The sequence below is a fragment of the Martes martes genome, assembly GCF_963455335.1.
Source record: "Martes martes genome assembly, chromosome: 16".
NCBI classification, from domain to species: domain Eukaryota; kingdom Metazoa; phylum Chordata; class Mammalia; order Carnivora; family Mustelidae; genus Martes; species Martes martes.
The window spans coordinates 43,851,786-43,879,768 of NC_137904.1; the positions used below are offsets into that span (position 1 = coordinate 43,851,786).

The 27,983-nt window shown below is 42.0% G+C and overlaps 2 protein-coding genes across 6 annotated transcripts; both read right to left on the reverse strand.

Moving 5' to 3' along the window:
- Positions 1 to 4,563: 4,563 nt before the first annotated feature.
- KRT25 (keratin 25) lies at positions 4,564 to 16,498 on the reverse strand. Of its 5 annotated transcripts, none has more exons than XM_080826439.1 (8): positions 15,792 to 16,498; positions 14,714 to 14,796; positions 14,113 to 14,269; positions 11,543 to 11,704; positions 11,332 to 11,457; positions 10,751 to 10,968; positions 9,852 to 9,919; positions 4,564 to 5,175 (listed from the first exon to the last, which is right to left on the reverse strand). In XM_080826439.1, the coding sequence occupies exons 1-8, from the start codon at positions 16,218 to 16,220 to the stop codon at positions 5,147 to 5,149; spliced, it is 1,272 nt and encodes a 423-aa protein (XP_080682565.1). In that variant the 5' UTR covers positions 16,221 to 16,498; the 3' UTR covers positions 4,564 to 5,146. The 5 variants fall into 5 exon arrangements, with proteins under 5 accessions (XP_080682565.1, XP_080682562.1, XP_080682564.1 ...); XM_080826436.1 differs by lacking the exon at positions 4,564 to 5,175 and adding an exon at positions 7,164 to 8,854 and having other exon boundaries at positions 15,792 to 16,488; XM_080826438.1 differs by lacking the exon at positions 4,564 to 5,175 and adding an exon at positions 8,287 to 8,854 and having other exon boundaries at positions 11,332 to 11,436; positions 15,792 to 16,486.
- A 3,323-nt stretch (positions 16,499 to 19,821) lies between these two features.
- LOC308357056 (keratin, type I cytoskeletal 26-like) lies at positions 19,822 to 26,958 on the reverse strand. Its single transcript, XM_080826536.1, has 8 exons — positions 26,427 to 26,958; positions 25,495 to 25,577; positions 24,941 to 25,097; positions 24,438 to 24,599; positions 24,227 to 24,352; positions 23,632 to 23,849; positions 22,106 to 22,173; positions 19,822 to 21,521 (listed from the first exon to the last, which is right to left on the reverse strand). Exons 1-8 carry the CDS (start codon positions 26,853 to 26,855, stop codon positions 21,370 to 21,372), a joined length of 1,395 nt encoding a protein of 464 aa, XP_080682662.1. The 5' UTR covers positions 26,856 to 26,958; the 3' UTR covers positions 19,822 to 21,369.
- Positions 26,959 to 27,983: the final 1,025 nt, after the last annotated feature.

A 27,983-nucleotide genomic window follows, 5' to 3' on the forward strand; every position in this document is an offset into this window, starting at 1 on the left:
TTATTTGAGAGAGAGCAGGGTGGGAGGGGCAGAGGGAGAGGGAGTGAGAATCTCAAGCAGACTCCACAATGAGCCCAGAGTCACCCCACCAGCTGGATCTCATGACTCTGAGATCATGACCTGCACAGAAACCAAGAGTCTGAAGCTTAACCAGCTGAGCTACCCAGGTCCCCCTAGTGAATTCTTCTTAATGAAACGAATATAATTTACTTTCTGTTCACTTCGTATTGATTGGTGGCATAAAATGAAACATCTTAGGTCCATGTTGAAGAAAAGTTTCTATCTGTTAGTTTCTGTGTCTCCCCATATATTTTAAGACATTTTATATAAAATCACCTTTTGTGGAATAAGTTTCAAGGGATTGAGGTTTTTGAAATCCTTGCCAAATTCACAGGGTAGTGTGTTGGGTGTGGAAAGAATTAGAGTGGCAGTTTGGAGACCTGAGTCCAAGTCCCATACTGCCCCTTAATTACTGTGAGACTGAGGACAAGACAAGTAACACCTCTGAGTCAGACTCTTGGTCTGTAAATGGGCATCACGCTTCTTATCTTCTAGGGTTTCATGAAGATCAAATTCTTGTTATCTTGTATCTTGTATCTGTACATTAAAATATCTTGTATCAATATATTAAAATCCTAAAGTGATCTATAAACATAATGTACAATCACCATTCAATTAATTAAGATGCTAGTGTTTGTTCCTTGAGTTCTATTTCCAGGCTTTAAGAAAAACTGATATTCAAGGTGAGGAGAACCGGAGGAGTGAATTTTATGTCTGGAGGGTGAGTTTTTATATCAGAGTTAAGTAAGTACCCATTCACATCTTCTCTTTCTTTGGGTTTCTAGACCTAGAAACTGAACTGTGGCAAAGGTTAAAAAATGTTCTTTTTCTGATATGTCTGAGACATGATTATCTGTATTGACTGAATTTCCTGTTTTTGATTTAATGGCCTGGAAAATGGTTTCAGTGCATGTAAATTTTTATTAAGGTTGCCTTGTTTCAAGTATTCTCTCTCTCTCTCGCACACACCCCCCCCCCACACCCCCCCATCCCTCTAATATAGTCAATGCTTCCAAACACTATTAAATCCCTCTGATCCTGGTGGAGATTTAGGTCCACGCCCGGGGGTAATTATTTCTATTTTCTGCTTTATGTGGGAACCGATGGGCCTTCTGTGAATGTGTCACACGTCTTCTCTAAAGTGTTGGTTATATGCCAGTGCATGTCAGTGCGGACCTAACAGACGTGAAATATGAAAGAAGGTCTCTAAGATAGAACTCACTTTAAGAATAGATGGCTTCGGGGTGCCTGGGTGGCTCAGTTGGTTGAGTGACTGCCTTCGGCTCAGGTTATGATCCCGGAGTCCCCGGATCGAGTCCCCCATCTGGCTCCCAGCTCCATGGGGAGTCTGCTTCTCCCTCTGACCTTCTCCCCTCTCATGCTCTCTCTCACTCTCTCTTTCTCAAATAAATAAATAAGACCTTAAAAAAAAATTAAAAAAGAAAGAAAAGATGGCTTCTACCATCAGCTACACTTGACTGCAGAGGCTGGATATCCCAAGAGGCATGGAGGTCTTGAGTGTGGACTGCTCATTCATCCTGGCAGGTCAGGGGTAAGAGTTGTAGGGAGTGATTGCTCTGAGATGAATGCTGGAATGTCTTGGGGGCTCTGCTGTGGGATCCCACAGGCGGTGAAGGGTTAACTCAGCAGGCTTAGGATACCCAGACACCCCCCCGCCAACACACACATTCCAAAAAAGGAACTGGCCCTTAGCCAGCTCCTGAGAGATTACCTCTAAGCCTTGGAAGAGCCTGCCTGATTAGAAGGTCTTTCTAGATGCCGGAGAGTTTATGTAACAATGGGATTTCTGGTGGGGTCCTTGGGCTACCCTATATCAGCGTGGCCTGTGAAGGGGCTGGAAATTGAGTAACTAAGGTGTGTCACATGGGTCCCCCTGGCAACATAACTGACCCCCCATAAAAACACTGGACATCAAGGTTTTGTGAGTTTCTCTTACTGGAAAAATGGTATGTTGTCACAAGTCATTTCTGGGAGAAGCAAGTCCCAATTTATACGATTCTACTGTGCTTCATCTCTTCTATACCTGGATTTTAATCTGTATCTGTTCACTATAAAAAAAAAAACCATGGGGTGCCTGGGTGGCTCAGTGGGTTAAAGCCTCTACCTTCGGCTCAGGTCATGATCCCAGTGTCCTGGGATCAAGCCCCACATCAGACTCTCTGCTCGGTGGGGAGCCTGCCTCCTCCTCTCTCTCTGCCTGCCTCTCTGCCTACTTGTGATCTCTCTCTGTCAAATAAATAAATAAAATCTTAAAAAAAAAACCATAACCATGAATATAACAGCTTTTCTGAGTTCTGCGAGTCCTTCTGGGGAATCATTGAACCTGAGGATGGCCTTGGGGCCCCCAACACACCTCCGCAGAGCAGAGCTCCAGGAAGAGAGGAAAGGGTGTTTGTTTCCTTTTTCATTTTCCCATACAACTTCCAAGTCTTGTAGCATCTTGAGACTTGAGATTATGTGCAGCCTAATGCAGAGCATTAAATTATGGTGGATAAGGTCTGTATGTAGTTTCAGAGGTAGGGGTTAAAGAATTAGAAAAATTAGTGTGTAAGTGTTAAGGAGACTTCTCTGATACCTATATGTATTTTTATGTTTCAAAGTTATTAAATTTCCTGGACAATTACAAGTCTATAGCTATGTTCTCTCAGTACTGTGTATAAATAAGCCCCTTTTTATGTCAGGCAGCGAGAGAGCTCTAATGAATCAAGGCAGTGATGTTCTTTTTTCCTTTATGGAGAGCTTTCTGCTGCTTCTTGCCTGAGACATGTGTTCTAGCATGTTACCCACCGTGCCAGGTTGTACCTCCCACCTGAACAGGAACATCTTGGCCCTGCTGGGTGCCGTGTTCCTGCAGGCATGAGCTTCACAAAGGATAGGATCGGGAGCTGTGCCCTGTGTTTTCTTTACAGACTTGCCATTTTGCCAATGCACTCATTGGAATTAGGTCATTTTTTTTTCCTGAATGCTTTTGTTTTAGTTGGCTGATTTATTAAATTCATTGTCTTATCGAAAAGTAGGGAGAATTATTGTTCACCTTTGAAAGGACTGATACCATTCTCTCTCTCATTCTGAGTACCGTGGGTGACTCGGAATCCCATTGGGGACTCTGAAGCCTTTGGGGGAAATGTGGACTTGACCATCTCTATGTTTTCCTACATCATTAAAGTTCTTGGATATCATGAACTTAATTTTTACATCTTTACTTCTTCATTATACTAGCCACATTTATTGAGGGCTTAATATGAACCAAACACTTTTCAACCTATATAAATTGAATATTTACTCCTTGTAACAACCCTCTGAAGGAATTGTTACCATTATTATCACCATTTTACAGGTAAGGAAATGGAGGGATAGGGCAGTTAGATAACTTTGTCAAAAACACACAGCTGGGGGGTCCCTGGGGGGCTCAGTCAGTTGAGCATCTATCTGCCTTTGACTCAGGTCATGATTCCGGGGTCCTGGGATTGAGTCCAGCATCCGGCTCCCTGCTCAGCAGGAAGCCTGCTCTTCCCTCTGCCTGCTGCTCCCCATGCTTGTGCTCTCTCTCTCTCTCACATAAACAAACAAACAAATAAATATCTTTAAAAAGCCCCACACAGCTAGAAATAGGTAGAAATTATTTTGCATTCAGGCAGTTCAGGGCCTGACCCTTTTACTGTGCTTTGATGCTGCCTTCTCAAACAAGCAAGTTAGAGCCTGTGTGTGTCTTTAGTTTGATACGTTCGTTGGATGAGATGAATAGAAGGAGAAGGTATAAACCAGGCTGCTCTGACCTGCCAGGACCACTCAGCTCCGGTCTGAGTTGTCACAGAGCTCTTGGTCTGGTCACTTTTTTGTGCCCTGGCAACTGACCACCCGGAATTGTGGAATATGGTTTTATATGGTCCAACAGACCATTCCTGAGCCTATAAATGGCTCCTGAGGGCTTTTCTATGGATGTACACAAGGAAACAAAGAAACAGGCAAAGGAAAAGGGCTAAAACCGGGTGTGCTGTTTAAAATACTTAACAATCATTATGGCATGGGCACTGATGAGCACCGAGTCTGGAGCAAGTCTGCAGTGGGGTCCTAGAGGCCTCTGCCGCCATCACATGCTTAGTCACTGGGTGGCGGGGAGTGACTCATGGAGAAAGAACTGGAGCCGTAGTTGAAGGCAGTTGAGGGGTGGGGGGAGGTCTCTGGGCAGTGGTTACTTACAGTCCTATGAAATATTTTGGTATTTTCATGACATGCACCATCACTACTCTACTCCTGGTAAGTTTGTACAACCCAGAAAATGTGCCTCCTCTCTTGGGCAAGCAGCTTGGGTGGTGGAGCGTGGGCCGGACCCCTGGTACAGGGCATCGCCTGCAGAAGCCCTACAGGCAACATTTCCTAATAACAGTCTTAAGCAGGAGTGGGGGAGGAGTGTGCATATCAGCACTTCCCTGGGGCTGGCGTGCTGTCTTCATGCTCATTCCAAAGAGGACATACACTGAACAGAATCAAGGATCACTGCTTTATTACGTTACCTGGGCGATCATCATTCTAGGTTATTATAGAATGGTATCTTGTTACAATACAGGTCCTGGGCACATGTTTTGCTTAAATTATCTCAGGAAAACTCTTGTACAACCTCCATCCCCCAAACTGATGACCTGATTCTCTTGCACAAAAACCAAATTCATTTTCATAGATGCCTTTTGGTTATGTATTATGTGAAGCGTGGTACAGGTTGAAATGATCCGAGATTTTGGCAGTTGACAATACCAGTGACTCATTATTTAAATTCCTTTTAGGCCTTAGACGCTAATTTGAATTGTTTTGGTACAGGCCTGAGTCACATTATTCATTCATTCAGCTCTTGAGTTTGGTCCTGTGCTAGGTGCTAAGGATTCAGGGATGACTTAAATAGCTCCTGCTCTCAAGAGCTTCCTTACAGTCGGCCAAATCATGAGTTAGATGGGAAATAGGCAATGATAACACAGAGCAAGGATATGGACCTGAGTGCCACGGAGTGAGTGTTTGGAGAAGGGCTTCTCCCAGAAGGATGAGTAGGAGTCTTCACCATCGGGCCACACCTTCACCATCCCAGGACCCCAGGATCACGACCTGAGCCAAAGGCAGATGCTTAACCAACTGAGCCACCCAGGTGCCCAGATGTTTTGACATCTTAAACAGCTTGCTGGCCCAGGGCTGGCCAACTCTTAGAGGTAGCAGAGTACTCAGCTAGGATAATGTCTTTTGTATGCAAACCAAACCATGCTACATTTACACTCCCAGCTCTCTCCTTATCCCTTTACTATGAATTTTCTTTCACCGAAGCTTATCAACTCTCTGTCCTTGATGCATATACCTGGTATTTCATCTCAAGTGGGAGCCTGGCTCTGGCAAGATATCCTAGGCCCATCACCCTGGAGGACATAGGAGTGGAGGACCTTGGTCCTTCTAGTGGACATACTATGCCCCCGTTCCCAGGGGGCCGAATCCCCTCTTTGAGGCAAAGGTGGTCACTCTACAAAAACTCACTGCTGGAACACTTCTTGGGCACCAAGCTGATACAAGGTATGAGCTTTGCAGCTGTTGGAGATGGTAAAAAAACGTGTCTTATAAGCTCTCCTCCCTTTGAAAGCTGCCAGATAAGTTAAGGAGGAAACATCTGAACTTATCACAGATGTGACCTTTTATAGTTTCAATAACCGACTTTAGTCTGATATATGTTTCTGATCTAAAAATATTCCTCCTGGCTTTTCAGCAAAAGAAATACATACAAATGTCTTACCACTACATCACTCATCACAGGCTAAAACTGGACACAAGTGCCCATGAACAGCAGAGTTCCACTGCTAATGCAGAGTGCTAATGCAGAGCAGCAGTTTATTTATAAAATGAAATACTACACAGCACTGAAAATTAACAAACTTTAGCTATTGCAACAACGTGAATGAATCTCAAAAATATGTTGAGTGAACTAAGCCAGGCACAAAGGAGTAAATACTGCATTATTACATGGATATGAAGTTCTATGACAGGTGACACTGACCTGTAGCACGAGAAATCAGGAGAGTGGTTATCTTTGGGGAGGGGACTATGGACAGTGTCTGGGACAAGGCAGGAAAGGGTGGTTCTAGGGGCTTAATTTTCCATTTCCTGATCCAGACAGTGGTTACATGGGTTTGTACATTTAATAAAATTTGTTGAGCAGTATGCCTATGATCTTGCATTTTTTTTCCTGTGTATGTTAAATGAAAATGTTTACTTTAGGAAAAAATTACCTCTCATTTTAAATGCGTTCATTCAGGGGTGCCTGGGTGGCTCAGTCAGTTAAGTGCCTAATTTTAGCTCAGGTCATGATCTCTGGGTCCTGGGCCTGAGCCCCGTGTCAGGATCCCTGCTCAGTGGGGAGTCTGCTTCTCTCTCTCTCTTTGTCCCTCCCCTAGCTTTTGCTCTCTTGCATGCACTCTCTCTCAAATAATAAATAAATTTTAAAAATAAATGCATTCATTCAGCAAATATTTAATGTGTACCTACCACATGCTAAGTACTGTTCTACATGCTAGAAATATGATCTTGAACAAAATGGATGACATCCCTGTCATTATCGAGTTCACGTTCTAGTTCAGAGGAAGGAACAGCAAACAAGATAATTTGTATGGTGATGAATGTTCTCAAGGAGATAAGACAGGGCTATATATCAGAGACTTTGGCTAGAGTGGTGAGAAGCAGCTCCTTTGATGGGAGTGATAAAAAGGAACCAGGCATAGGGAGATTGGGGGGAAGTGCATTTCAGGCAGAGGGAACAGTTAGTACAAAGGCTCTGAGGCAGGATGAACTTGTATTTAAGGGATAAAATAAAGGACAATATGGTTAGAACTGAGGTTGAGGGTCAGAGTGTAAGATAAGAATGGAAGGATAAGCAGGGCCAGATCATAGAGGTCACATACTAAAACATTAATCTTTGTGTTGGGGCGCCTGCGTGGCTCAGTTGGTTAAACTTCTGACTTTTGATTTTGGCTCAAGTTGTGATCTCAGGGTTGTGAGATCGATCCCCATTTCGGGCTTCATGCTCAGTAGAACGTTGTGGGTTTTTTTTTTTTTTTAAGTCATTTTTTATTGAGGAGCAACAAGTGATGTGCTGGTAAATATTTAGTAACCAACTCTCGAGGGAGGAAGAAGTCCTGATTTGTAGTGTTAGGTGATTTCTCTGGTGTAAATATGTTCTCCATGGCTGATTTCAAGCTACCACGGTGACATCACTAGGTGGGGAGTTGGGAAGAGATGTACAGAACTGTATCTCCTGAGATGGACAAACAGCTCCCAGTAGGTGTAATTGACAGAAATTTTAAAATTTGCCTTTTTATGGGTATGGAGCTATAAATTTTAACAAATGTATACCATTGTTGTCAGAATTTACATTTGGCAGCATCACTTTAACGAGGTAGGATTTGATGATAGGTGGGAAAGGCGGTATAATTTCCTTCAGCATTTAGGTAATTACGAGATATTTTTTCTAAGTGGAATTTTTTCTTAGACTATAATGTTTTGTTTCATATAATCTGATGGAGGATACTGTTAGGCATTTTGACTCTAGTGGCCTCTGGCTAAGATTCATTAGAAGAAAATAATAAAAGTAATTCAAGGATAATTCTAGTGTCTTTGAAGAATCCCAGTGTCTTTTCTGCTTAATTTTCAGATGAAGCCTGAAATCAAATTTTCGTGGATGGATTATAATATGGACAATCCATCCATAGAGGACTGAGAGTCAACAGAGTATCTAGGGACAATATTTGATCTGAGAAAATCATGTTTTCAGTTCATCTGGTTTACGTCCTTTTACTAGAGATGAATCCATTGGTCAAGAGAGTTGTAAGTATCAAGCATACGTTGTAATACAAGTGAATGACTCCATTAATAGAACTTGAATTCTAAACCAGAACTTTCACTTTACTCCCTGTACTTGAAATATTGTTTAAATACATATTCAAAAAAGGAAATGAGATTTGAAAATTCATCATTATAAATATCGAATATGAAAAACTGAGTTAGCATTTATTGAATGCTTGTTCCTTAAGAGCATATCCAATAATTTACTTGTTTAATCTTTACCATAACCACTGGAGAGAAGTAACGTTATTATTTTACAGATGAACCTGAATTGTATACATTGTAGCTATTATGAAAGAGAAGAGGCTTGTTATTATATCACAGCAAGGCAGACTGGAGATTTAATTGGAAATATTTTTATTCCTTTTGAGTTTATCTTATTTTGAGTTATTGGGAAAGCCTCATGAAAATCTAGGTGGAAGCCTGTCAACTTTCTGTAAAAATTGTCATATAAATTAAATGTTGTTAGGTGTTCATACATCTGTACCACAGACATGAGCAGTTTGAAGATAAGACAAGACCACCAGTGGTAACTTGCTAAAGGAAGAAGGTTTATTGAATACAAAGGACTGACAACATTTTCTGTAGGGCTATCAAATGACTCATCAAATTTGCATGTGATATTCTGTCGGATGAATGGGGGAGAAACCTCTATTGATTGCCCACACAGCGCTTATACTTCAGTAACAGAAAGAAAACAGGACAGGCATTTTTTTCTTAGGCTTGCTCACTTTTCCAGACATAATGCTCTCTCTTCCTAGAGAGCATTTGGCATGTGCTCTCTCTTGTGTCATAAATTAATTGTTTTGAGATTTCTCTTCCAGGGAGTGGAGCCTGGTGGTAAGTATTTTGCTGCGTTGGTCCACTTCCTCAAGAACTTTCTTAACCACTATGGCTTTGGCCAGATCTAAGAATTAAAATTTAAAAGGAGATTTTAGAGAGTTGAAAAAAGATGAATAAGATCCTGTTAGTTAAAATGTGGAAGCAGCCCAAGTGTCCACCAAAGGATGAACAGATAAAATATGGCATATAATTCAATGGAATATTATTCAGCCTTCAAAAGGAAGGATATTCTGACACATGCTACACATGGATAAATCTTGAAGACATGATGCTCAGTGAAAGAAGTTATCAGAAAAAAGACAAATGCTGTGTGAGTCTACTTCTACCAGGGACCAGGAGTAGTCAAATGTGTAGAGAGAGAAGTAGAATGGTGTTTGCCAGGGGCTGGAAGGAAGAAGGAATGGGGAGCTATTGTTTACTAGTTAGAGAGCAAGATGAAAAGAGTTCTAGAGATGGATGGTGTTGCTGGTTTCACCACAATATGAATGTACTTAATGCCACTGAACTGCCCCCTGAAAATGGTTAAGACAGTAAAGTTATTTGAGAGGGAGAGAGCCCACAATGGGGTAAGGGTCAGAGGGAGAAGCAGACTCCCTGCTGAGCAGGGAGCCCAACACAGGACTTGATCCCAGGACTCCAGGAACATGACCTCAGCCGAAGGCAGATGCTTAACAACTGAGCCACCTCGGCACCTAAGACAGTAAAGTTTATGTTCTGTGTATTTTACCACAATGAAAAAATTGAAAAAAAAAAAGATGAATAAGAAATTATATCAATTAAAGGAATAACAGCATTTTTAATAGGAAGGACTAGGCAGTAAGCACAAATAGATGAATTTTTGGTGAATTTTGATTTCTTGGTTAGCTAAAAGGCTGGTGACATATTACTTTGTTTAGAATTAGCACATATCACCAAAGTTAGACATCCAGCACATGCTGATATGTGTACTATAAATCTTTATTGTTATCTATTCTTACTAAGCTCTGGGAATATAAAAACAACCAAGCTGGACATTGCAAATGAAATAGTTCAGCATAAAAACAGAATTTCGTTTTAATTACCTCTGACTTGATTTCCCATGTTTCCAGATCCATAGTCTTTAGACTTGTAACCTCCAGACTTGCAAGCCCTGTGAACACATATTGTGGGAAACTCACAAAAGAGAATGATTTAAAGAGAACCCTTTCTTCCTTCCTTCCTTCCTTCCTTCCTTCCTTCCTTCCTTTCTTTCTTTCTTTCCTTCTTTCTTCTTTTTAAAGATTGTATTTATTTATCTTAGAGAGAGTACAAGTGCATGGATGGGGGGAGCGGGGAGAAGGAGAGAGAATCTCAAGCAGGCTCCACACTCAGCACAGAGCCCCATGTGGGGCTTGATCCCATGACCCTGAGATCACGACCTGAGCTGACATCAATAGCTGGACTCCCAACCAACTGAGCCATTCAGGCCCACCCTAGAGAGAACCTTTTCAATTCTGGATGCACCCTTGCATTTTCTTTAGCTGTTTGGTGAGAACAGTTGCAGTGGGTTACACAGCTGGAACTATTCTGCTTTAGCATCAAGGGGTGATTTTTAAAATTTTTTTAAAGAGAGAGAGAGGACAAGCAGGGGGAGCAACAGGCAGAGGGAGAAGCAGGCCTCCCACCGAGCAAGGAGCCTGATGCAGGGCTTGATCCTAGGATGCTGGGATCATGACCTGAGCTGAGGGCAGACGCTTAACCCACTGAGCCACCCAGTGTCCCAAGAGGTGATAATTTTAATTGTCATACCTTGAACATAGGGCTTGTCCAATTTTGGTTTTGTAAGATGTTGTTAATTTGTATCTTGGTGGTCACGTGTTATGTTTCATGTTTAGCATTCATGATAATGAATGCAGTCATGTCAGTTTATGCTCACTTTCCAGGGATCTAAGCCCAGATCCAGGGACCTCAGGACATCTTTCCTGTAGATTATGTCACCTACCCATCCTCTCCACCGATGAGGAGGCAGTAGGTCTCGATCTCCTTTTCCAGGTGGACCTTGATGTCGAGGAGCTGCTCGTACTCCAGCTTCTGGCCCTCCGTCTCGGTTCTGACCTGGTGCAGCTGCTCCTCCAGGGCCCCGATCTGAGCCTGGATCTGGGCGAGCTGTGCACAGTAGTTGCCTTCGGTCTCGGTCAGGGAGCACTCCAGGGAGTGTTTCTGTCAGGAAACAAGAACGAACCAGAGATGCAGAACCCGAGATACGCAGAAATTTGCTCCGATAGGTGACTTTCTTCTCTTGTTAGTTTTGTCTCCAACTGTGTTAGATTTCCCATGGACACATGGTGAAGAAGTCTCTATAGCGTTCTTAAGAAAGAGCACATCTCTCTTTTGGGTGGAATAAGCCAGAGACATTAATGTCGCTGTTTAGTTGTTCTATGTAAAATCCTGTTCTTATGTTCTAGGTTAATTGCGTAAATATACCTGTGGATATATTCTCGCCAGGGCGAAGGGCTTTAAAACCAACTGGCACATATTTAAAACGATACTCTGGGAGATGGTAAGAAATCGTCCTTTTCATACCGTGGCTAAGAGAGATTGAAGTTCAATTTCCAATGTTTGGAGATTACGCTTCATTTCGGTCAGTTCGTTCCGGGCTGAGGTCGTGGCCCCAACGTCCTCAGAGATCTGCTGTTGCAAAGAAGCACTCTGAAAAGGTAGGCGTGAAGGGGAAGTCTTAGTTTCACGACCATCCCTAAGACGCAGAGGGGTCATTTTTTTCGACAGGACTCACCTTCTCGTTGAACCAGGCCTCCGCGTCCCTGCGGTTCTGCTCGGCCAGGGCTTCGTACTCGGCCCGCATGTTGTTCAGCAGGACCGTGAGGTCCACGCCGGGCGCCGCGTTCATCTCCACGTTCACGTTCCCGCCGGCCGCGCACTGCAGGACCTGCATTTCCTAGAGGCAGAAAAGTGTGCAGCTCAGGTGTGCAGGGATCTCATAGAAAGTCAAGAGGCTCAGCTTTGAAAGGGTTCTTAGAGTTCAGCCCCAGATGTGCAATGACCCTCCTCTACTTCTTATATTTCCCATCTCACGAAGCAGCCTGCTTCATCATGAGAGTTTTTCAGTTGCTGCAGAGCTCTCCCATGCGGCGAACCCAAATCCCGTTTTTATGACCTCAATTCACTGGTTTTAGTTCTGTTGCATAGAAAGTCTTAATTCCCTTTCTGAATGGAAATCCTTCAGATATTTAAAAGGAATTATCCACCATCGCTTATTCTAGCCATTTACAGCCGAAATGTCTCCCCCTTGGTGGACTGGTCTTCGAATCCGCTTAGCAAGCAGCTTTGATGTGTTCTTGGCTCAGCTAGAGCCTGAACACAGCGTGAAAAGGGGTGAGGGGCTGAGTCTGAGTCATTCTGAACAACTGAAATAATACTTATTATTATTATGAGTAATAATAATAAATACTTATGTGTATATATTTATTTATACTAATATATTTGTCTATTTACCAGTAATAAAGGAAGGACACCATCCTCTATAGGATTCCTAGCTGTTTAAGAACCTGTGACCCTTACACAGGGACAGCTGGTGTCAGGCCCAGCTCTATGTGAATTCTGGTTCTGCCTCAGAGTGGTTGGGTGAACTTGAGAAAGTTTGCTTAACTTCTTTGAATCTCGAAATGGTTATCTGAAAGTTGAGGATAAAAACCCTTCTCTGGGGGCGCCCGGGTGGCTCAGTGGGTTAAAGCCTCTGCCTTCAGCTCGGGTCATGATCTCAGGGTCCTGGGATCGAGCCCCGCATCGGACTCTCTGCTCGGCGGGGAGCCTGCTTCCTCCCCTCTCTCTCTGCCTACTTGTGATCTCTATCTGTCAAATAAATAAATAAAAATCTTTAAAAAAACAAACAAAAAACCTTGTCTGGGTGGTTGAAAGGGGTGAAGGAACTATTAGTAACATGACCAACAATATACCTGGTGTATAAATGCTACATAAATGCTAGTTATTATGATAATTGTCATCACCGTAGAAGTTGGAGTCGGTCTTGCAGTCCAAGTCCACACACGGTTCCATCTGCAGGGTGTACTGCTGCGATGGTGTGAGGTGGTTCTCTCAGACTGTGGTTGGCAGCCCTCACTGCCAACACTGTGTGCACTGAAAATCCTACGGGTCGGCTTCTGTCTCTACTGCTGAAAACTCTCCTCCCCACCCACGTCCTGGGTTTGCATTGGTCCTTATGACGATCAATAATGAGGTTTTCTTTCCTTCCTGCCCCAAGTCCCTCGAGGGATTCTAGCATTCTTTCCTCCCTGTAGCCCCAGATCTGCTCTACCGTCAGATGTGGTTTTTACTTCAGAGGACTTCACTTCCCCAGTTCAAGCAGAAAAAGATAGAAGAGATACATGTGGGTTTGCTTCTAAGTGAGGCATTAAAAAAAAAAAAATCAGTGGCATTCAATTTATCAAAACTTTATTGAGTAATTACCATGGGCTATATCCATGCTTGAACCATAGAAATGTTGTTCTTTGAGTAGCTATTTTTATAAGACAGGCTCATGACTAATCAAGTGGCATTTTTAGCCTGGTCTCCTGCTTTAAGTATTTGGCTTGACTGTAGAAGCCTTTCGGCTGTTTAAAAAGATCAAGTTCATTTTCAAAGAATAAAGTTTTTTTTTCCCCCCAGAAAACAGTGGTTCTAAAAGCAGTTCCAAAGATGTGTCTGGCATAGTGGCTGTAGGATCCGATTTTAGGATCTAGCTTCCAACAGTGACTGCTTTGAAGTATACTCTTTGTTTGGAAGAAAAGATTTTGATGTAACAATTTATTTTCAGTCTCACTATTTTTATAGACACACCTATTAAGAATATGCATTAATATTAAGTGTATGTATTTAATGTATGTACAAAGTAAATGTTTTAACTGTTTTGAAACTGCCACTATCATATCGGAATTTAGATCAAGTTTTCTTAGGATGTCCTTACGGTAAGTATATTTATTTTATGTAATTAGATGTAATCTCTTAACTGTCCCATTTTAACTTAGCTATAATTATCTAGCCAAATACTATGCTTGTAAACCTGATTGATCTGAAAACAGGATTCTTTTTTCTTTTTTTCCCATGGGAAACCTGATGAGAGAGCAAGGGTGTCTCATCCAAGTACTAACCAGGCTCGACCCTGCTTAGCTTAGCAAGGGTGAATCTGTGCAAATACTTTGCCATTTCTCAAGACAACTCATGCCTCATTGCCCATCTGACAGTAGGTATCTAGTACCAATTTCTTATCTAAGAAGTCAAACCCATTGTCTTCCACCAGATGGATGGTGTCTGCAGAGGGATAGCAAAATGCACTTCGGCAGTTCTTACCTCTTTATGGTTCTTTTTCAGGTAAGTCATCTCCTCACTGAGGGTTTCATATTGAATCTCCAGGTCCGTTCTGCACAAGGTGATTTCATCCAGAACTCTGCGCAGCCCATTGACATCACTCTCCACACTCTGGTGAAGAGCCAGCTCATTTTCATACCTTAAGGAATATGAATGATTTTCCAGTATGTCATATGGTGAAAGAAGTAGTCACCAATCAATGATCAAGAGCTAGAATTCTGGAATTTTGAAATGGCAGATTTGGCCACAAGAGACATTTTCAAATTCTACTGCGTAAGAATAATTGCTTTCTTTAATTTGAGGCATTTCTTTGGCAGAAAATGAACTAGGGGGTTGGACACTGCTTTTATTGCAGTTTGTACTTTATGTCTTATAGCCAAAATATTTTTAAAAAGTAGCATTTATTTCATTTCATTTCATTTCATTTCATTTCATTTTTACATTCTGTTTATTTTAAATCTAAGTGTTTTACCAGGGTTGGAATAAGAGTTTGTCATATTTAATGGAGGGCTCAAGAAATAAATTCAATCCAAGGCTTTATGTTAATTTCCATGTATCTTTTTCACTCCCTGAGTTGACTTACTTGAGTCTGAAATCATCCGCTGTCAGCCTGGCATTATCGATCTGCAGAACAGCATGAGCGTTGCTGGTGGTAGAAGCAATGATCTGGAAATGGGGAGTTTGACAGTTAAAAGGCAATTTACCACAACCAATTAAAAAATAAGGTTTTTTTTTTAAAGATTACAGAGTTGGAAGGGGCGCCTGGGTGGCTCAGTGGGTTAAAGCCTCTGCCTTCAGCTCGGGTCATGATCCCAGAGTCCTAGGATCAAGCCCCGCATCTGGCTCTCTGCTCAGCAGGGAGCCTGCTTCCTCCTCTCTCTCTGCCTGCCTCTCTGCCTGCTTGTGATCTCTGTCTGTCAAATAAATAAATAAATAAATAAAATCTTTAAAAAAAAGATTACAGAGTCGGAATAATAAAAATTAATACAGTTACTAGATAATAAAAATTAATATAGTTACCAGATAGTTTACTAGTTACTAGTTATCATGAGACTAGTTATCATGAGATTCACCAACTGAATCTGCTTAATGCTTATTTCCAATGCCAAATTGAAATTCCCTTTAAGAAATTACACATGGGGGTGGGCGCCTGGATGGCTCAGTCAGTTAAGCATCAGTGTTCAGCTTAGGTTGTGATGCTGGGATCCTGGGATCGAGCCCCGAGTGGGACTCTCTGCTCAGAGAAGAGTCTGCTTCTCCCTGTCCCTTTGCCCCTCACTCTGCTTGTGCTCCATCACTCTCTCTCTCACATAAATAAATAAAAATCTTTAAAAAAAAAAGAAATGGGGTGCCTGGGTGGCTCAGTGGGTTAGGCCTCTGCCTTCGGCTCAGGTCATGATCTTAGGGTCCGGGATCGAGCCCCGCATCGGGCTCTCTGCTCGGCAGGGAGCCTGCTTCCCTTCCTCTCTCTCTCTGCCTGCCTCTCTGCCTACTTGTGATCTCTGTCAAATAAATAAAATCTTAAAAATAAATAAACAAATAAATAAATAAAAAGAAATTACACATAGGGATGATCAATGTTTTTAGCATTCAGTGAAGAAAGGAAAAGAACATTCAGAAATAAAACTATGTAAATGCGATCGTGAAGTATAGCTTCTTACCTGATTTTTCAGATCATCAATTATCGGGAAATATCTACTATAGTCGTGATCAAGACCACGGCAAGAACCAGGCCCAAATTTCTCGTACCAGCCCTTAATCTTCTGCTCCAGGTCGGCGTTGGCCTCCTCCAGAGCTCGCACATTCTCCAGGTAGGAAGCCAGCCGGTCGTTGAGGTTCTGCATGGTCACCTTCTCGTTGCCCGACAGGAGACCCCCCTCATTCAGCGTAAAGCCCGCGCAGAGATTGCTTCCCCCCGCATTTCCTCCTGATGAGCTGCCCCCGAAGGCGCACGAGAAACCACTTCCAATCCCAGGCATGCTACAAGTGTTGCCAGCTCCAAAGCTGGTCCCCCCGCCGGAGAGCCTGAGCGATCCTGCAGTAGCCCGGGGACAGGCCCTCCGGGACCCACTGGAAAGCCGAAGAGACATGGTATCAGGGCAGGTGCGTTGCACAGCTGTCTTGGAGAGAGTCAGAGCAGAGTGCCTCCTCGTCTCAACTGTTTTGTTTGCCTTTTTATAGACAATTCTCAAGTGTGTTCTGGATGAAATTCTGCCTACATAGAGTAAAACATGGCTTGCCAGCCTCAGCAAGTTAGCATAATTGGATGATTTTTCCTAATTAGTAACTAACTTAGCTGGGGTGCTTTCTGTAGGAGGGCAGTTGCCCTCAGGTTGGTGGTTATCTGAGAAATGGGTCTGGGTGGAGCGATGTCAGTTTCCTTACTGCCTTCTTAAATTGCAGGTGAGTCATTCTTGACTTCCATCCTCAGAAGATAAAACTCATCAGTCCACCACACAATAAAAACCTGGCGTCATGGTTTTGGGCTATTATGCTAATAGATATGGACGTTTCTGAGACTTTTTCTCCTTTTATTTTCACAGTTCTTTTCTACAGAAGTAGAGAACAGACCTGTAATGGTTAACTCCTTCCCCCCCACCCCCACCCCCTAGTGGTCCTTCAATCCCTGGTTTCCACCTCCCTCTTGGCACTGTCCTAATGGGAAGTTAACTTCCATTTTGGCTGACATGCCATCATCTTCTGTTGACACTTGCTTATGTTTGGGGATAGTTGTCTTCTCTTATCCATTTTGGCAATTAGGAACACACCCCTAATTGCTGTTATGTGTTGTGGGACTTCCGAAGGACATTAACATATTTCCTGACCCTGCAAAATCTGAAGCAAACCTGGAAGGAAATATTTCATCTGTTTTTATTTCATGGTGGGTTAGCTTAGGTGAAAGTCATCAGTAGACTAATTATTTATTGGGTGTGGGTTTCCAGATATTCGTTGAAAACCCTGAAAATTTTGGAAGTTTCTGAAACATCTGGAAATTGGCTTGTGGACAAAATTTCCTTGAATATTTGTTATGGGTGTGAGGTTCATTCGTTCATTCACTTAACAGATTCATTCATTCATTCACTTAACAAATATTTATTAAACACCTATTATGTGCCAGTTACCGTTCTGGGCACTTGGGATAAGTAGATTCATATGTTATTTTTCTTTTGGTGACTGGCTTATTTTATTGAGCACAATGTCTTCAAGGTTCAACCACATTGTAGCATGTGTCAGAATTTCTTTTCTTTCTAAGGCTAACTGATGTTCCGTTGCACATGTATACCATATTTGGTTTATCCACTCATCAGTCAATGGACATTAGGGTTGTATTGCTTTTTGGCTGTTGTGAATCATGTTACTACAAACACGGGGGTACAGATATCTGAGTCCCTGCTTTCATTTCTCATGGAAATATACACCAGAGTGGAATGAATAGATCATATGGTGATTCTGTTTTTAATTTTTTGAGGAACCACCATACTGCCTTCCATAGTAGCTGCACTGTTTTATGTCCCCATCAATAGTGCACAAGGATTCCAGTTTCTCCACAACATCACCAACATTTGTTCTTTTCTTTTTATTTCTTTTCTTGATAGTGGCCATCCTGATGCACAGCAGGTGGTATCCCTTGGTGGTTTTGATGTGCATTTCTTAATGATGTGTGATGTTGAGCATCTTTTCATGTTTTTGCTGGCCACTGGAGTATCTTACCTGGAGAAATGTTCATTCAAGTCCTCTGCCCAGTTTTAGAATCATGTTTGTTTTTTTGTTGTTGAGTTGTAGGAGTTTGTTATATATTCTGGATATTAGCCCATTATCATTTCATTGTTAAACAGGTTGACTTTATCACTCTTTTTATTTTTGGACTGTGATTCTTTTATTTGAGCAATGACTAATTCTTGAGGTCATACACATATCTTCCTATATTGTTTTCTAAACGTTTAATCATTTTGCATTTCACATTTAAGGCTTTGGTAGTTTGGAAAAATTTTTAAGTATTCTTTTTTAAAGTTCTTTGATATAGAATCAAATTTCATTTAAAAAATGAAATCTAGGGGCGCCTGGGTGGCTTAGTGGGTTAAAGCCTCTGCCTTCGGCTCAGGTCATGATCCCAGGGTCCTGGGATCAGGTCCCACATCGGGCTCTCTGCTTGGTGGGAAGCCTGCTTCCTCCTCTCTCTCTACCTGTCTCTCTGACTACATGTGATCTCTGTCAAATAAATAAATAAATAAATAAAAATGAAATCTAGGGGCGCCTGGGTGGCTCAGTCGATTAAGCGGCTGCCTTCGGCTCAAGTCATGATACCAGGGTCCTGGGATTGAGTCCCGCTTTGGGCTCCTTTCTCAGCGGGGAGCCTGCTTCTCTCTCTGCCTCTGCCTGCTTGTGCTCTCTCTCTCTCTCTCTGGCAAATAAATAAATAAATCTTAAAAAACAACACAACAAAAAAATGAAATCTACCTGTATTTATGTTTGAAGTGAATCTTTTGTAGATAGCATATATGTGGGCTGTGTTCTAGAGAACTCATGCACATGTAGTAGGTGACATGTACAGAATGTTTATAGTAATATTGTTCATAGTAGTCCCAAACTTGAAGCAATTCAATAGTAGAATGGGTAAATTGTGCCAAATGTTTTAAAAGTTTTGCCAAGCTGGGAGTTGTGTAATGGTATCTCCTGTGGTTTCAATTTTTATTTCTCTGATCACTAGTGAGGTTGAACATTTTCATACATTTATTGGCCATTTAGGATTTCTCCCGGCACATTGAAGATATCCTTCTGCTGTCCTTTGGATTCTATTGCTGCTGTTGAGAAGTTGGCGTTCATTCTTGTTGACACTCATTTGAAGGTAATAATTTCCCCCCCATTTGTCTGATTTTAAAGATATTCTATTATCTTCATTGTTTTGTGGTTTCACTATGATTTATCTATATGTGGATCTTTTTATCTTGTCTTCAGCTTTAGTATGATCTGGTCCATGTGCATTTCATTTTATTTTGATGCGTAGGACTTCCTTAATCTGTGCACTGGTGTCTTTCATCAGTTCTGGAAAAATTTCAGCTTTTTATCCCTTCAGCTACTGCCTTACTCCAATTGTTTTATCCTTCTGGAAGCCAGAAAGGGTTTGCTTTCTCGATTCTGACTTTAAACCAATTGCTAGGGGGTAGAGCTAGTTCCTGTTCTGAGGGCCTGAAGCTTATTCAATGTTTGGTCCTTGGATGGTAGTGCTGGCAGAGGCACTATAGGAACTGAAAGCGAAACCTATATTTGAATGAAATAAGTGTTACTTCTGTTACTTTATCCCTCCAGGATAAAGGGATTCAGTAGCGTTATCCTGAGAGCATGTGGTCAGTTTTCCTTCTAAAAAAATGGTACCATCTCAAGGGCTCAGTTCCTGTATCTGCCAATGACAGGTCAGTGGTTTGACCAACCTTGGGGGGACGGAGTCTGAAGTATAGACTTCATACCTGTCACAATGGCCACTTTGACAATGGGCTCATTGTGCAGGCATTGAGGTGGTGAAGAGGGAGGTTGGCTGACCTCCACAAGATGAATCAGCTTGTCCACATAGTTTCTCTGGGGTAGTCGTTCTATAGAGGGCATTAAAATGAGCCATATGCCTTGTGCTTACTCCCAGGAGAATGCAAGTTTCATAACCATGGACTTGTCATATGTCAAGATTTTTTTATAGGAATTGCACAAAAACTAAAATTTATTAAAAAATTCTTGTGTATAAAGAGCATAAAGTGGTACTACAAGTAATAAATATGTTGCATTACCCATTTATTCCTGACAGGAGGAGATTTTTGTCTTTTGTAGGCATTAGTGAAAACGAATTCTCCACAATTTTACACATTTGATGACTTAAAAGATTTTCCATAGACTAGCTTCTGGACACACTTCATACCTTGTATCTCTTCTATTATCTACATATTTATTTTCTGGTGCTGTGTGTTATAAGATTTGTTCATATCAGAACTTGCAGCCTTGTACCTTTATGGTATGATACTGATGGGCACAGTGGACAGTGAGGATATTCCTAGAAGCTTCCCATGAAAATGCTGAGAACCTCATTAATATATCCCACTACTTTCATCTCAAATCCTCTTGACTTAGGGTGACTTTATATCCATATGCCTACAATAGGTCAGCTTATGTCTTCTAATATGCCTGGTTAATAGCATCCATTACTCTCCCTCAAATGTTACATTTGGATAATAAGTTGTATGGTCACCCCAACTTATATGTGATAGATCAGCCCCAGACATGAGGGAAAGAGCGATGGAGGAGAAATTGGAGTGGAAAGAGAAAGCAGACTTAACCAGTGGTGCCAAAATTATCTTAGTTTTGCAAAAATGGCTATGCAAAAAAAATGCAAGGGCCCTTCCTGTGCTAATGAGGGACCTGAAGCTTATGCATCATTAGTGTCATGGTAAATTCACCTGTCAATCACCCTGCCCCTCAGCTTTATCCCTTAGCCTGGTTCATCACCAGACTTGGTTCTTCTAAGTCCTGACTCTCTTCTGGATTCTATGGGGTCGGTCAGTTCCTTGAACGTGTATTTTTGTTGTTGTTGTTAAGGATTCTTCCACCATTCTGAACCAACAGGCTTTCCCCATTGTGGTAGGGGTAGAGAGATGAATGTACGGCAAAATGGAAAAACAGCTATGCAGATTCAGATTCAACAAACTCACATTAACCGATCACCCATGCAGGCTCACCATTGTAAGAGTGAATCAATCCTAGTGATCAATGGGGATACTCTTTCCATCCACAGAAGCCCAAACCCAAGGAGATCTAGTCATTTACGTGGTTGACTGGGGACAGATTTGGAACCAGAGATGAGGTCTGGTACTCCTTCCAATTTATCATGAATTGAAGTAAATGTAACTGTGTGAGGCACTTTATTCTACGAGCTGTCCTTAGTACTGTCACATTGGGATCAACTGTAGAAACTCAAAAGCACCAGATTCATCTGAAATAATCTGCAACAGAAAAATTTTTAATGAATGACCAAAAAGTCCCTGAAATAGAAACAAAACAGACAGAGCAAGATTTTTCCTACTCCTGAAAAGGATTACATGGAAAGAACATGAGAAAGAGAAGAGAGGAAAACAAATTCTTGCCCTTGCATTTTTAAGAGCCGACATGAATGATTTCCTTGGGTTATTTGGCCAATGGGATTTTGCAAAGACAGTCTTCTTCTTCTTCTTCTTTTTTAAATAATAACTTCTTTTCTCACTATGGTGCTTTAGAAGGTATTCGTTGCTCCATTGTAATGTTGCTTATTTTCGAGGATTTTTCTTCAACTGAATGGACCCTCAGTGAAAGGACATTACCGAGTTGATCTAGTTCCTCAACCACTGTTTTGACAAGAATTTCTTCTTTTGAGTCTAAAATAAAATAAATGCAAATTTAGAGCTCATTCTTAACAGGCTGGAAAGTACTTAGTCCTAACGGTAGGCTTCTAAGAAACAATGTTTGCAATAACCTGAGGTACAAAACTTGTGTTTGAAGACTATGCTTAGCGAGGCCCAGGACTATCTTATACTTACCATTGTTTTTAGAACAATGGGTGTTTGATGGTGTAAGTAAAACACAGATTAAGACAACCTAAGTATCAGGCAGTATTGGCCTGGAGCAGGCAGTGTTGTCTTCTTTTAAATGCCAACTTGCCCTATTTTTGTGGCTTAAAATACAGTAGCTCCTTCACCAAAGCATTGGAATTGGGAAAATAATAAGTTTTAGGTAAGAAAAATGTTTGGGGATTGAGTCCCCATTTCAGAAATTTCACAATTTGACCACGTCTATTCTACAAGAGTATAAAATACATTAAGAAGTTGCCATCATGACTCCTGATTCCTTCATTCACTAGAATTAACCTTAGGACAATTTGATTTAGTTTACAAATAAGTGACTTATTTAATAAATTGCTCAAGTTGAAAAGATTTACGCCAAGCCAAAAAACCTTCTGTACCTTGGACTTGATTTTCAGAATGTATGGGCCCACGTCCTTTGGCTCTCGAACACACGGGCTTGCCTTTTCTGTGAAAAGAAGAGTAAATTGTTGCATTGTTTTCCCTTTCATGAGGAAGCTCAGAATAACTATGAGTTGGGAATAAAAGTTTTGGAGTTCTAGTTTCCGTAAGATTAAATTCCCGTTATGCTTAAGAGATATTATAAGTAAGCCTTTTGTGACTTCAGTGTGGTGAAGGGAGAGATTAAACGAGTGTTTAGGATCAGAAATTCCCTCGTGACCGGTATCATCTCTTTTGTCTTGTTATCTGGGGACTCCAGTTTCTGACCTTGTAGTCAATCACCTGGCCAATGAACAAGTTCAGGGTGCCACAGTGCAGAAGGTGCTGAGCTAGGTGCTGTAGAAAATATAGAATGATGATACAAGCAGTTTATGCCATTGAAAATAAAGTATATGCTAACATGTTAGAATTTAGCTGGAACACATGGGGCGCCTGGGTGGCTCAGTGGGTTAAAGCCTCTGTCTTCAGCTTGGGTCATGATCCCAGCGTCCGGGGATCAAGCCCCGCATGGGGCTCTCTCCTCAGCAGGGAGCCTGCTTCCCCCTTCCTCTCTCTCTGCCTGCCTCTCTGCCTGCTTGTGATCTCTGTCTGTCAAATAAATAAATACAATCTTAAAAAAAAAAAGAATTTAGCTGGAACACAGCATGAAAGGTGCAATGAAAGAAGGGACTAATGAGGGCTGTAATGAGCGCTTTGTTCAAAGGAGGGAACATCACAGTTGAGTTCCTATGAGAATAGGTTGTAGAGGGCTGACAGTAGCCTTGGAAGATGCATGAGATGGTGCGGACTCGTGGTGTGCCATCGGCAAGCATTTAGTAACTGCCACTGATTACCAAGTACCTTCTGTGTGCAAGCCACTCTTATGAGCGCTCCACCTCCATAGTGACACACGATGGTCCCAGGTAAAGAGTGTGGTTTTGGTGTTCTCACAATCTTACCAACCAGAAAAACGGGATTTAAAGAGGTTAAACCATGTGTTCGAAATCACCCAGTGGTGTGATCTGCGCTCAGGACTACAATTCCAGGCCTGTTGCCCTTGGCTAATAAGCCATGGTGACTTCCCCAAGGAAACCGCCATTGTTCATCTTTCAGATGAAAATGTCATCACCCACCCAATGCAGGGTGCATGCGTGGTCACTAATGAAGTACCAGCAAAACAGAATGTGTTGTTACAGGAAGTGTGCTTCAACATTAAATCACAGAAAGTGATTTCTCCCCCTGGTGTAGAGGAATTGTTTAACATTTGGTATTTAAATGTCCTCTATGTTATTATAGATACACACACTTCACATACTTGGACATTTGATTTGGCTGCCTGTTTTCATTTCACGTGGATGCAATAATAAATTCCCAAGACCACAGATGAATATGATCCTGAGAGTAGGAAATTCTAGCATAGGATATTGGTACATGCGGCTACCGAGAAAACCTAGTTGATGGGAGATGATTTTTTAAAAAAATTTACCTTTCTTCTCCATCTATTAATTTGCAGTACGTTTCTATTTCTTTCTCTAAAAATATTTTGATATCTAGAAGGTGTTCATACTCCAGCTTCTGGCCTTCTGTTTCCGTGCGGATCTGCTGGAGTTCTTCCTCCATTGCCCCAATCTGGTCCTGGATTTGCTGGAGCTGGAGGCAGTAATTGCCTTCCGTCTCGGCCAGGGAGCATTCATAGGAATGTTTCTATGGAAGGAAGAATAAAGCAAGACTTGCATGAGTAACAGATAAAACAGCATGTTCACATTCGAAACATTCTCAAGGTGGAAAGAAGCATTTGTACAAGGTCTAAATCATTTTGGTTGAAAATCCGCATAAGCCAGGTTTCTTTAAAAACAAAACAAAACAAAACATCCATTTTTGTCTCCATTGAGAAAAGTTTGATTTTTAAGTATTGGGATTGGCAAGTCAGAAGGAATGTCTACGGACAGCGTTCTTATTATTTACCACATTTTATACTTTCAGTTCTATGTAATTCGTTGTATTACATAGATTAGATGTTCATTTACTTATACACACACACACACACACACACATTCCAATCAGTGGTGACTCCTACGAACCATGGCCACGATGGACTGAAGTTCTATTTCCAAGGTCTGCAGACTGCGTTTCAGCTCCGTCAGCTCATTTCTGGCTGTGGTGGCCGCTCCTGCGTCATCAGAAATCTGCTGCTGCAGCGAGGCACTCTGCCGTGTAATCATCAGAAGGTTTAGCGACTGGCTCGGTGGTCTACTGACCAAGCCCTCGGTGTGGGATTTGCTGCAGACGTACCTTCTCGTTAAACCAAGCCTCCACGTCCCTGCGGTTCTGCTCCGCCAAGTCCTCGTACTCGGCCCGCATGTTGTTCAACAGGACAGTTAGGTCCACGCCGGGGGCTGCGTTCACCTCCACGTTCACATCCCCCCCTGCCGCACCCTGCAGGACTTTCATTTCCTGGAAAAGGGATGAACCCTCAAGGCTGAGGTTTTTGTTTTTTTTTTTTTAAAGATTTTATTTATTTATTTATTTGTCAGAGAGAGAGAGAATGAGAGCACACAAGCAGGCAGAGGAGGAGAGAGAAGCAGGCTCCCGGCTGAGCAAGGAGCCCCATGTGGGGCTCGATCCCAGGATCCTGGGATCATGACCGGAGCCGAAGGCAGCACCTTAACCGACTGAGCCACCCAGGCATCCCAAGGCTGACTTTTGACTGATCTTCCCACGCTGCTCTGAAGTGGACAGTGGGCCTGAGGAACGAAATCAGGTACTATCCGAAGCTACGCTGCGGGGTCCCTTACCTCCTCGTGATTTTTTTTGAGGTATGCCAGTTCCTCACTGAGTGTTTCAAACTGTATCTCCAGGTCGGCTGTACAAAGGGTCAGCTCATCCATGACCCTGTGAAGACCATTGATGTCGGCCTCTACACTCTGGTGGAGAGCAAGTTCATTTTCATACCTGAAAGGTTAATAAAATGCTTGAGACTTGTGACTGTGGGCAGGTGCAAAGCGTAACTTCCTCCGACATCCGGTAAGAAAAGATGGGATATCTATCCAGGCTTCTAAAGCTTAATGCTTTGACAAAGAGAGGACCCCCTTTGGAATACCTACTGATTTAGGACGATTATTTTGGAGGAGTTGTTCCTTCAGAATTTTCATCATCCATTGTGCTTCATAGTTGAATCAAAATGTAGTTTAAAATTTATGATAGCTCTTTTTATAAGGGCACATTTAATTTCTTCAGTGATTTAGTCTGACTTCATAAAAACACGTTGCTTTTTACAGCAAAAGGACCGTTTTTTACTCCAACTGTAGTATTTACCTTTATCATAGTTAATTACGTTATTTTCACCTACTTCAGCCTGAAGTCATCAGCGGTCAGTCTGGCATTGTCATTTTGTAGAGCAATGCTGGAGTTACAGGTGGTTGCAGAAATGATCTAAATAGGGTAGATTGTGCAAAACATTTAGGTGCTGAAAGTCAAGGGAGAGTCCAGATTTCAGTGTGATTCTTTTATTTTTTTTTAAGATTTTATTAATTTATTTGACAGGGAGAGAGATCACAAGTAGGCAGAGAGGCAAGCAGAGCTGGGGGGAGGGTGGTAAGCAGGCTTCCTGCTGAGCAGAGAGCCCGATGCGGGGCTCAATCCCAGGACCCGGAGATCATGACCTGAGCCGAAGGCAGAGGCTTAACCACTGAGCCACCCAGGTACGCCTTCAGTGTGATTCTTACCTTCTCAACCCATCAAGTATCACTTTTTCTACATGAAAAGAATCTGGACTTTTTTTTTCTTCTTCAAAGTGTAAGCTTTTACAGTCACAGATACTTTTATTATTCTTGATCAAAATATTTGAGCTAGGGGCCCCTGGGTGGCTCAGTGGATTAAAGCCTCTACCTTCAACTCAGGCCATGATCCCAAGGTCCTCGGATCAAGCCCCGCATCAGGCTCTCTGCTCTACGGGGAGCCTGCTTCTCCCTCTCTCTCTGCCTGCCTCTCTGCCTACTTGTGATTTCTGTCTGCCAAATAAATAAATAAAATCTTTAAAATATATATATGAGCTAAATACATGATCAGCAAGCCAATTACATCTGGTTTGAAACTATTTGCCTTTAATGCCCACAATTTTTTTTTGGTTGGGGGGCCCAGACACTGCTTTAAGCCCTGGGAATGGAGAGTGAGCAAATTCTACATCCTGTCAAAATTTTAAGCACATTTTATATTTTGTCTTTTTTAGGTTACGTACACCCAAAATTCTATAGTAAAAGTAGGCAAATCCATATTTCTTACCTGCCTTTTAAGGTCCTCAATGACCGAGAAATATCTCGAGTAGTCATGGTCTAGTCCCCGGCAAGAACCAGGCCCGTATTTCTCATACCAGGCCTTGATTTTCTGCTCCAGGTCCACGTTGGCCTCTTCCAGAGCTCGCACCTGGTCTAGGTAGCATGCCAGGCGGTCATTGAGGTTCTGCATGGTCACCTTCTCGTTCCCAGAAAGCAGGCCATGTTCATTTCCAAGAAAACCAGCACAGACACCCCCACCACCATTACAGAAACCTCCTCCAGAAGAAATGCTCCCAAGAGTACAAGAAAAGCTGCTTCCTACTCCGGACCCATGGTACACATTTCCAGCCCCGAAGCCTGGACCTCCACCAGACAGCCGCCCCGGGCCAGCTCGCGAGCAGACTCGCCTGGATGCACTAGAAAGTTGAAAAGACATGACGACAGTACCCCAGAGCCACCCTTTCTCAGCGAGGAGCGAAGCAAAAGCACACCGTCCGTAGAGGTGATCTCCGTTGGCCTTTTATAGGACTCAGTAGGTCATTTCAGTCTTGACTTTCGATCTGTAATAAAATATTACTCGCTCCCTAATTGTTGTTTTTCACAATTGGGTGATTTTTAATAGTGTCCAGTCCGTAGGTGGATAGGTGCCCCAAAGGTATCTTGGTCTATGAAAAGGTGCCTGGTCGAGTAATAGTAAATCATAGTTTCAAAGGTAAAAATTAAATATGAGTAAACATGCATCTTTTTGACTTCTGGAAGAGAGTCTAGTCCCCCTCACCCAAAAAACAATAAAGAATTAATAATTTACATGAGAAATGTCCACTGCTTTTGTCCTGCAAATGTTTATGGAGTATTTCTATTATGCATGCTTTACTGGGCGTTTCCTTTCTTATTAATATCAGATACACTCAAAATACAGTGATCTGTTGGGGTGCCTGGGTGGCTCAGATGGTTAAGCGTCTGCCTTCAGCTCAGGTCATGATCTCCAGGTCTTGGGATCAAGCTCCACATCAGGCTCCCAGCTCAAGGGGGGAGCCTGCTTCTCCTTCTCCCTCTGCTTCTCCCCATACTGTGCTCTCTCGGTCTCTCTCAAGTGAATAAATAAAATCTTAAAAAAAAAATACAGTGATCTATTGGTAGTGGGAATTTTTAAATTGATTTCTTAAGTTGAAGACGGAAAGTAACAGAAGTCCTGCAATATTTTGCTTATCAGTTTAACTAAAATTAATGAATATGTGTCAGGGGCAGAAAATTATTTCTATTGAGATTTCTTGATTTAGTCCAGGAGCAAAATATCCTTTCAACAAACTTCTGAGTCTCCACACTGTTCATTTCTCTACCTCAAAAATATTGTTCTTTTTTTTTTTTTAGTTTAAATTTATGTATTTATGGCATTAGGAATTATTTTGAGAACTGAACTTACTATTGATAATTAAGGAGTAAGATATATAAAGGAGACATGTATTTTCATCCCTACCTAGAAAACCAATAATTACAGTACTCAAGATGCTAGATTAGTTGTTAACAGGTAACCAGCCTCTTCATTCTCTTTCCTTGATGCCCA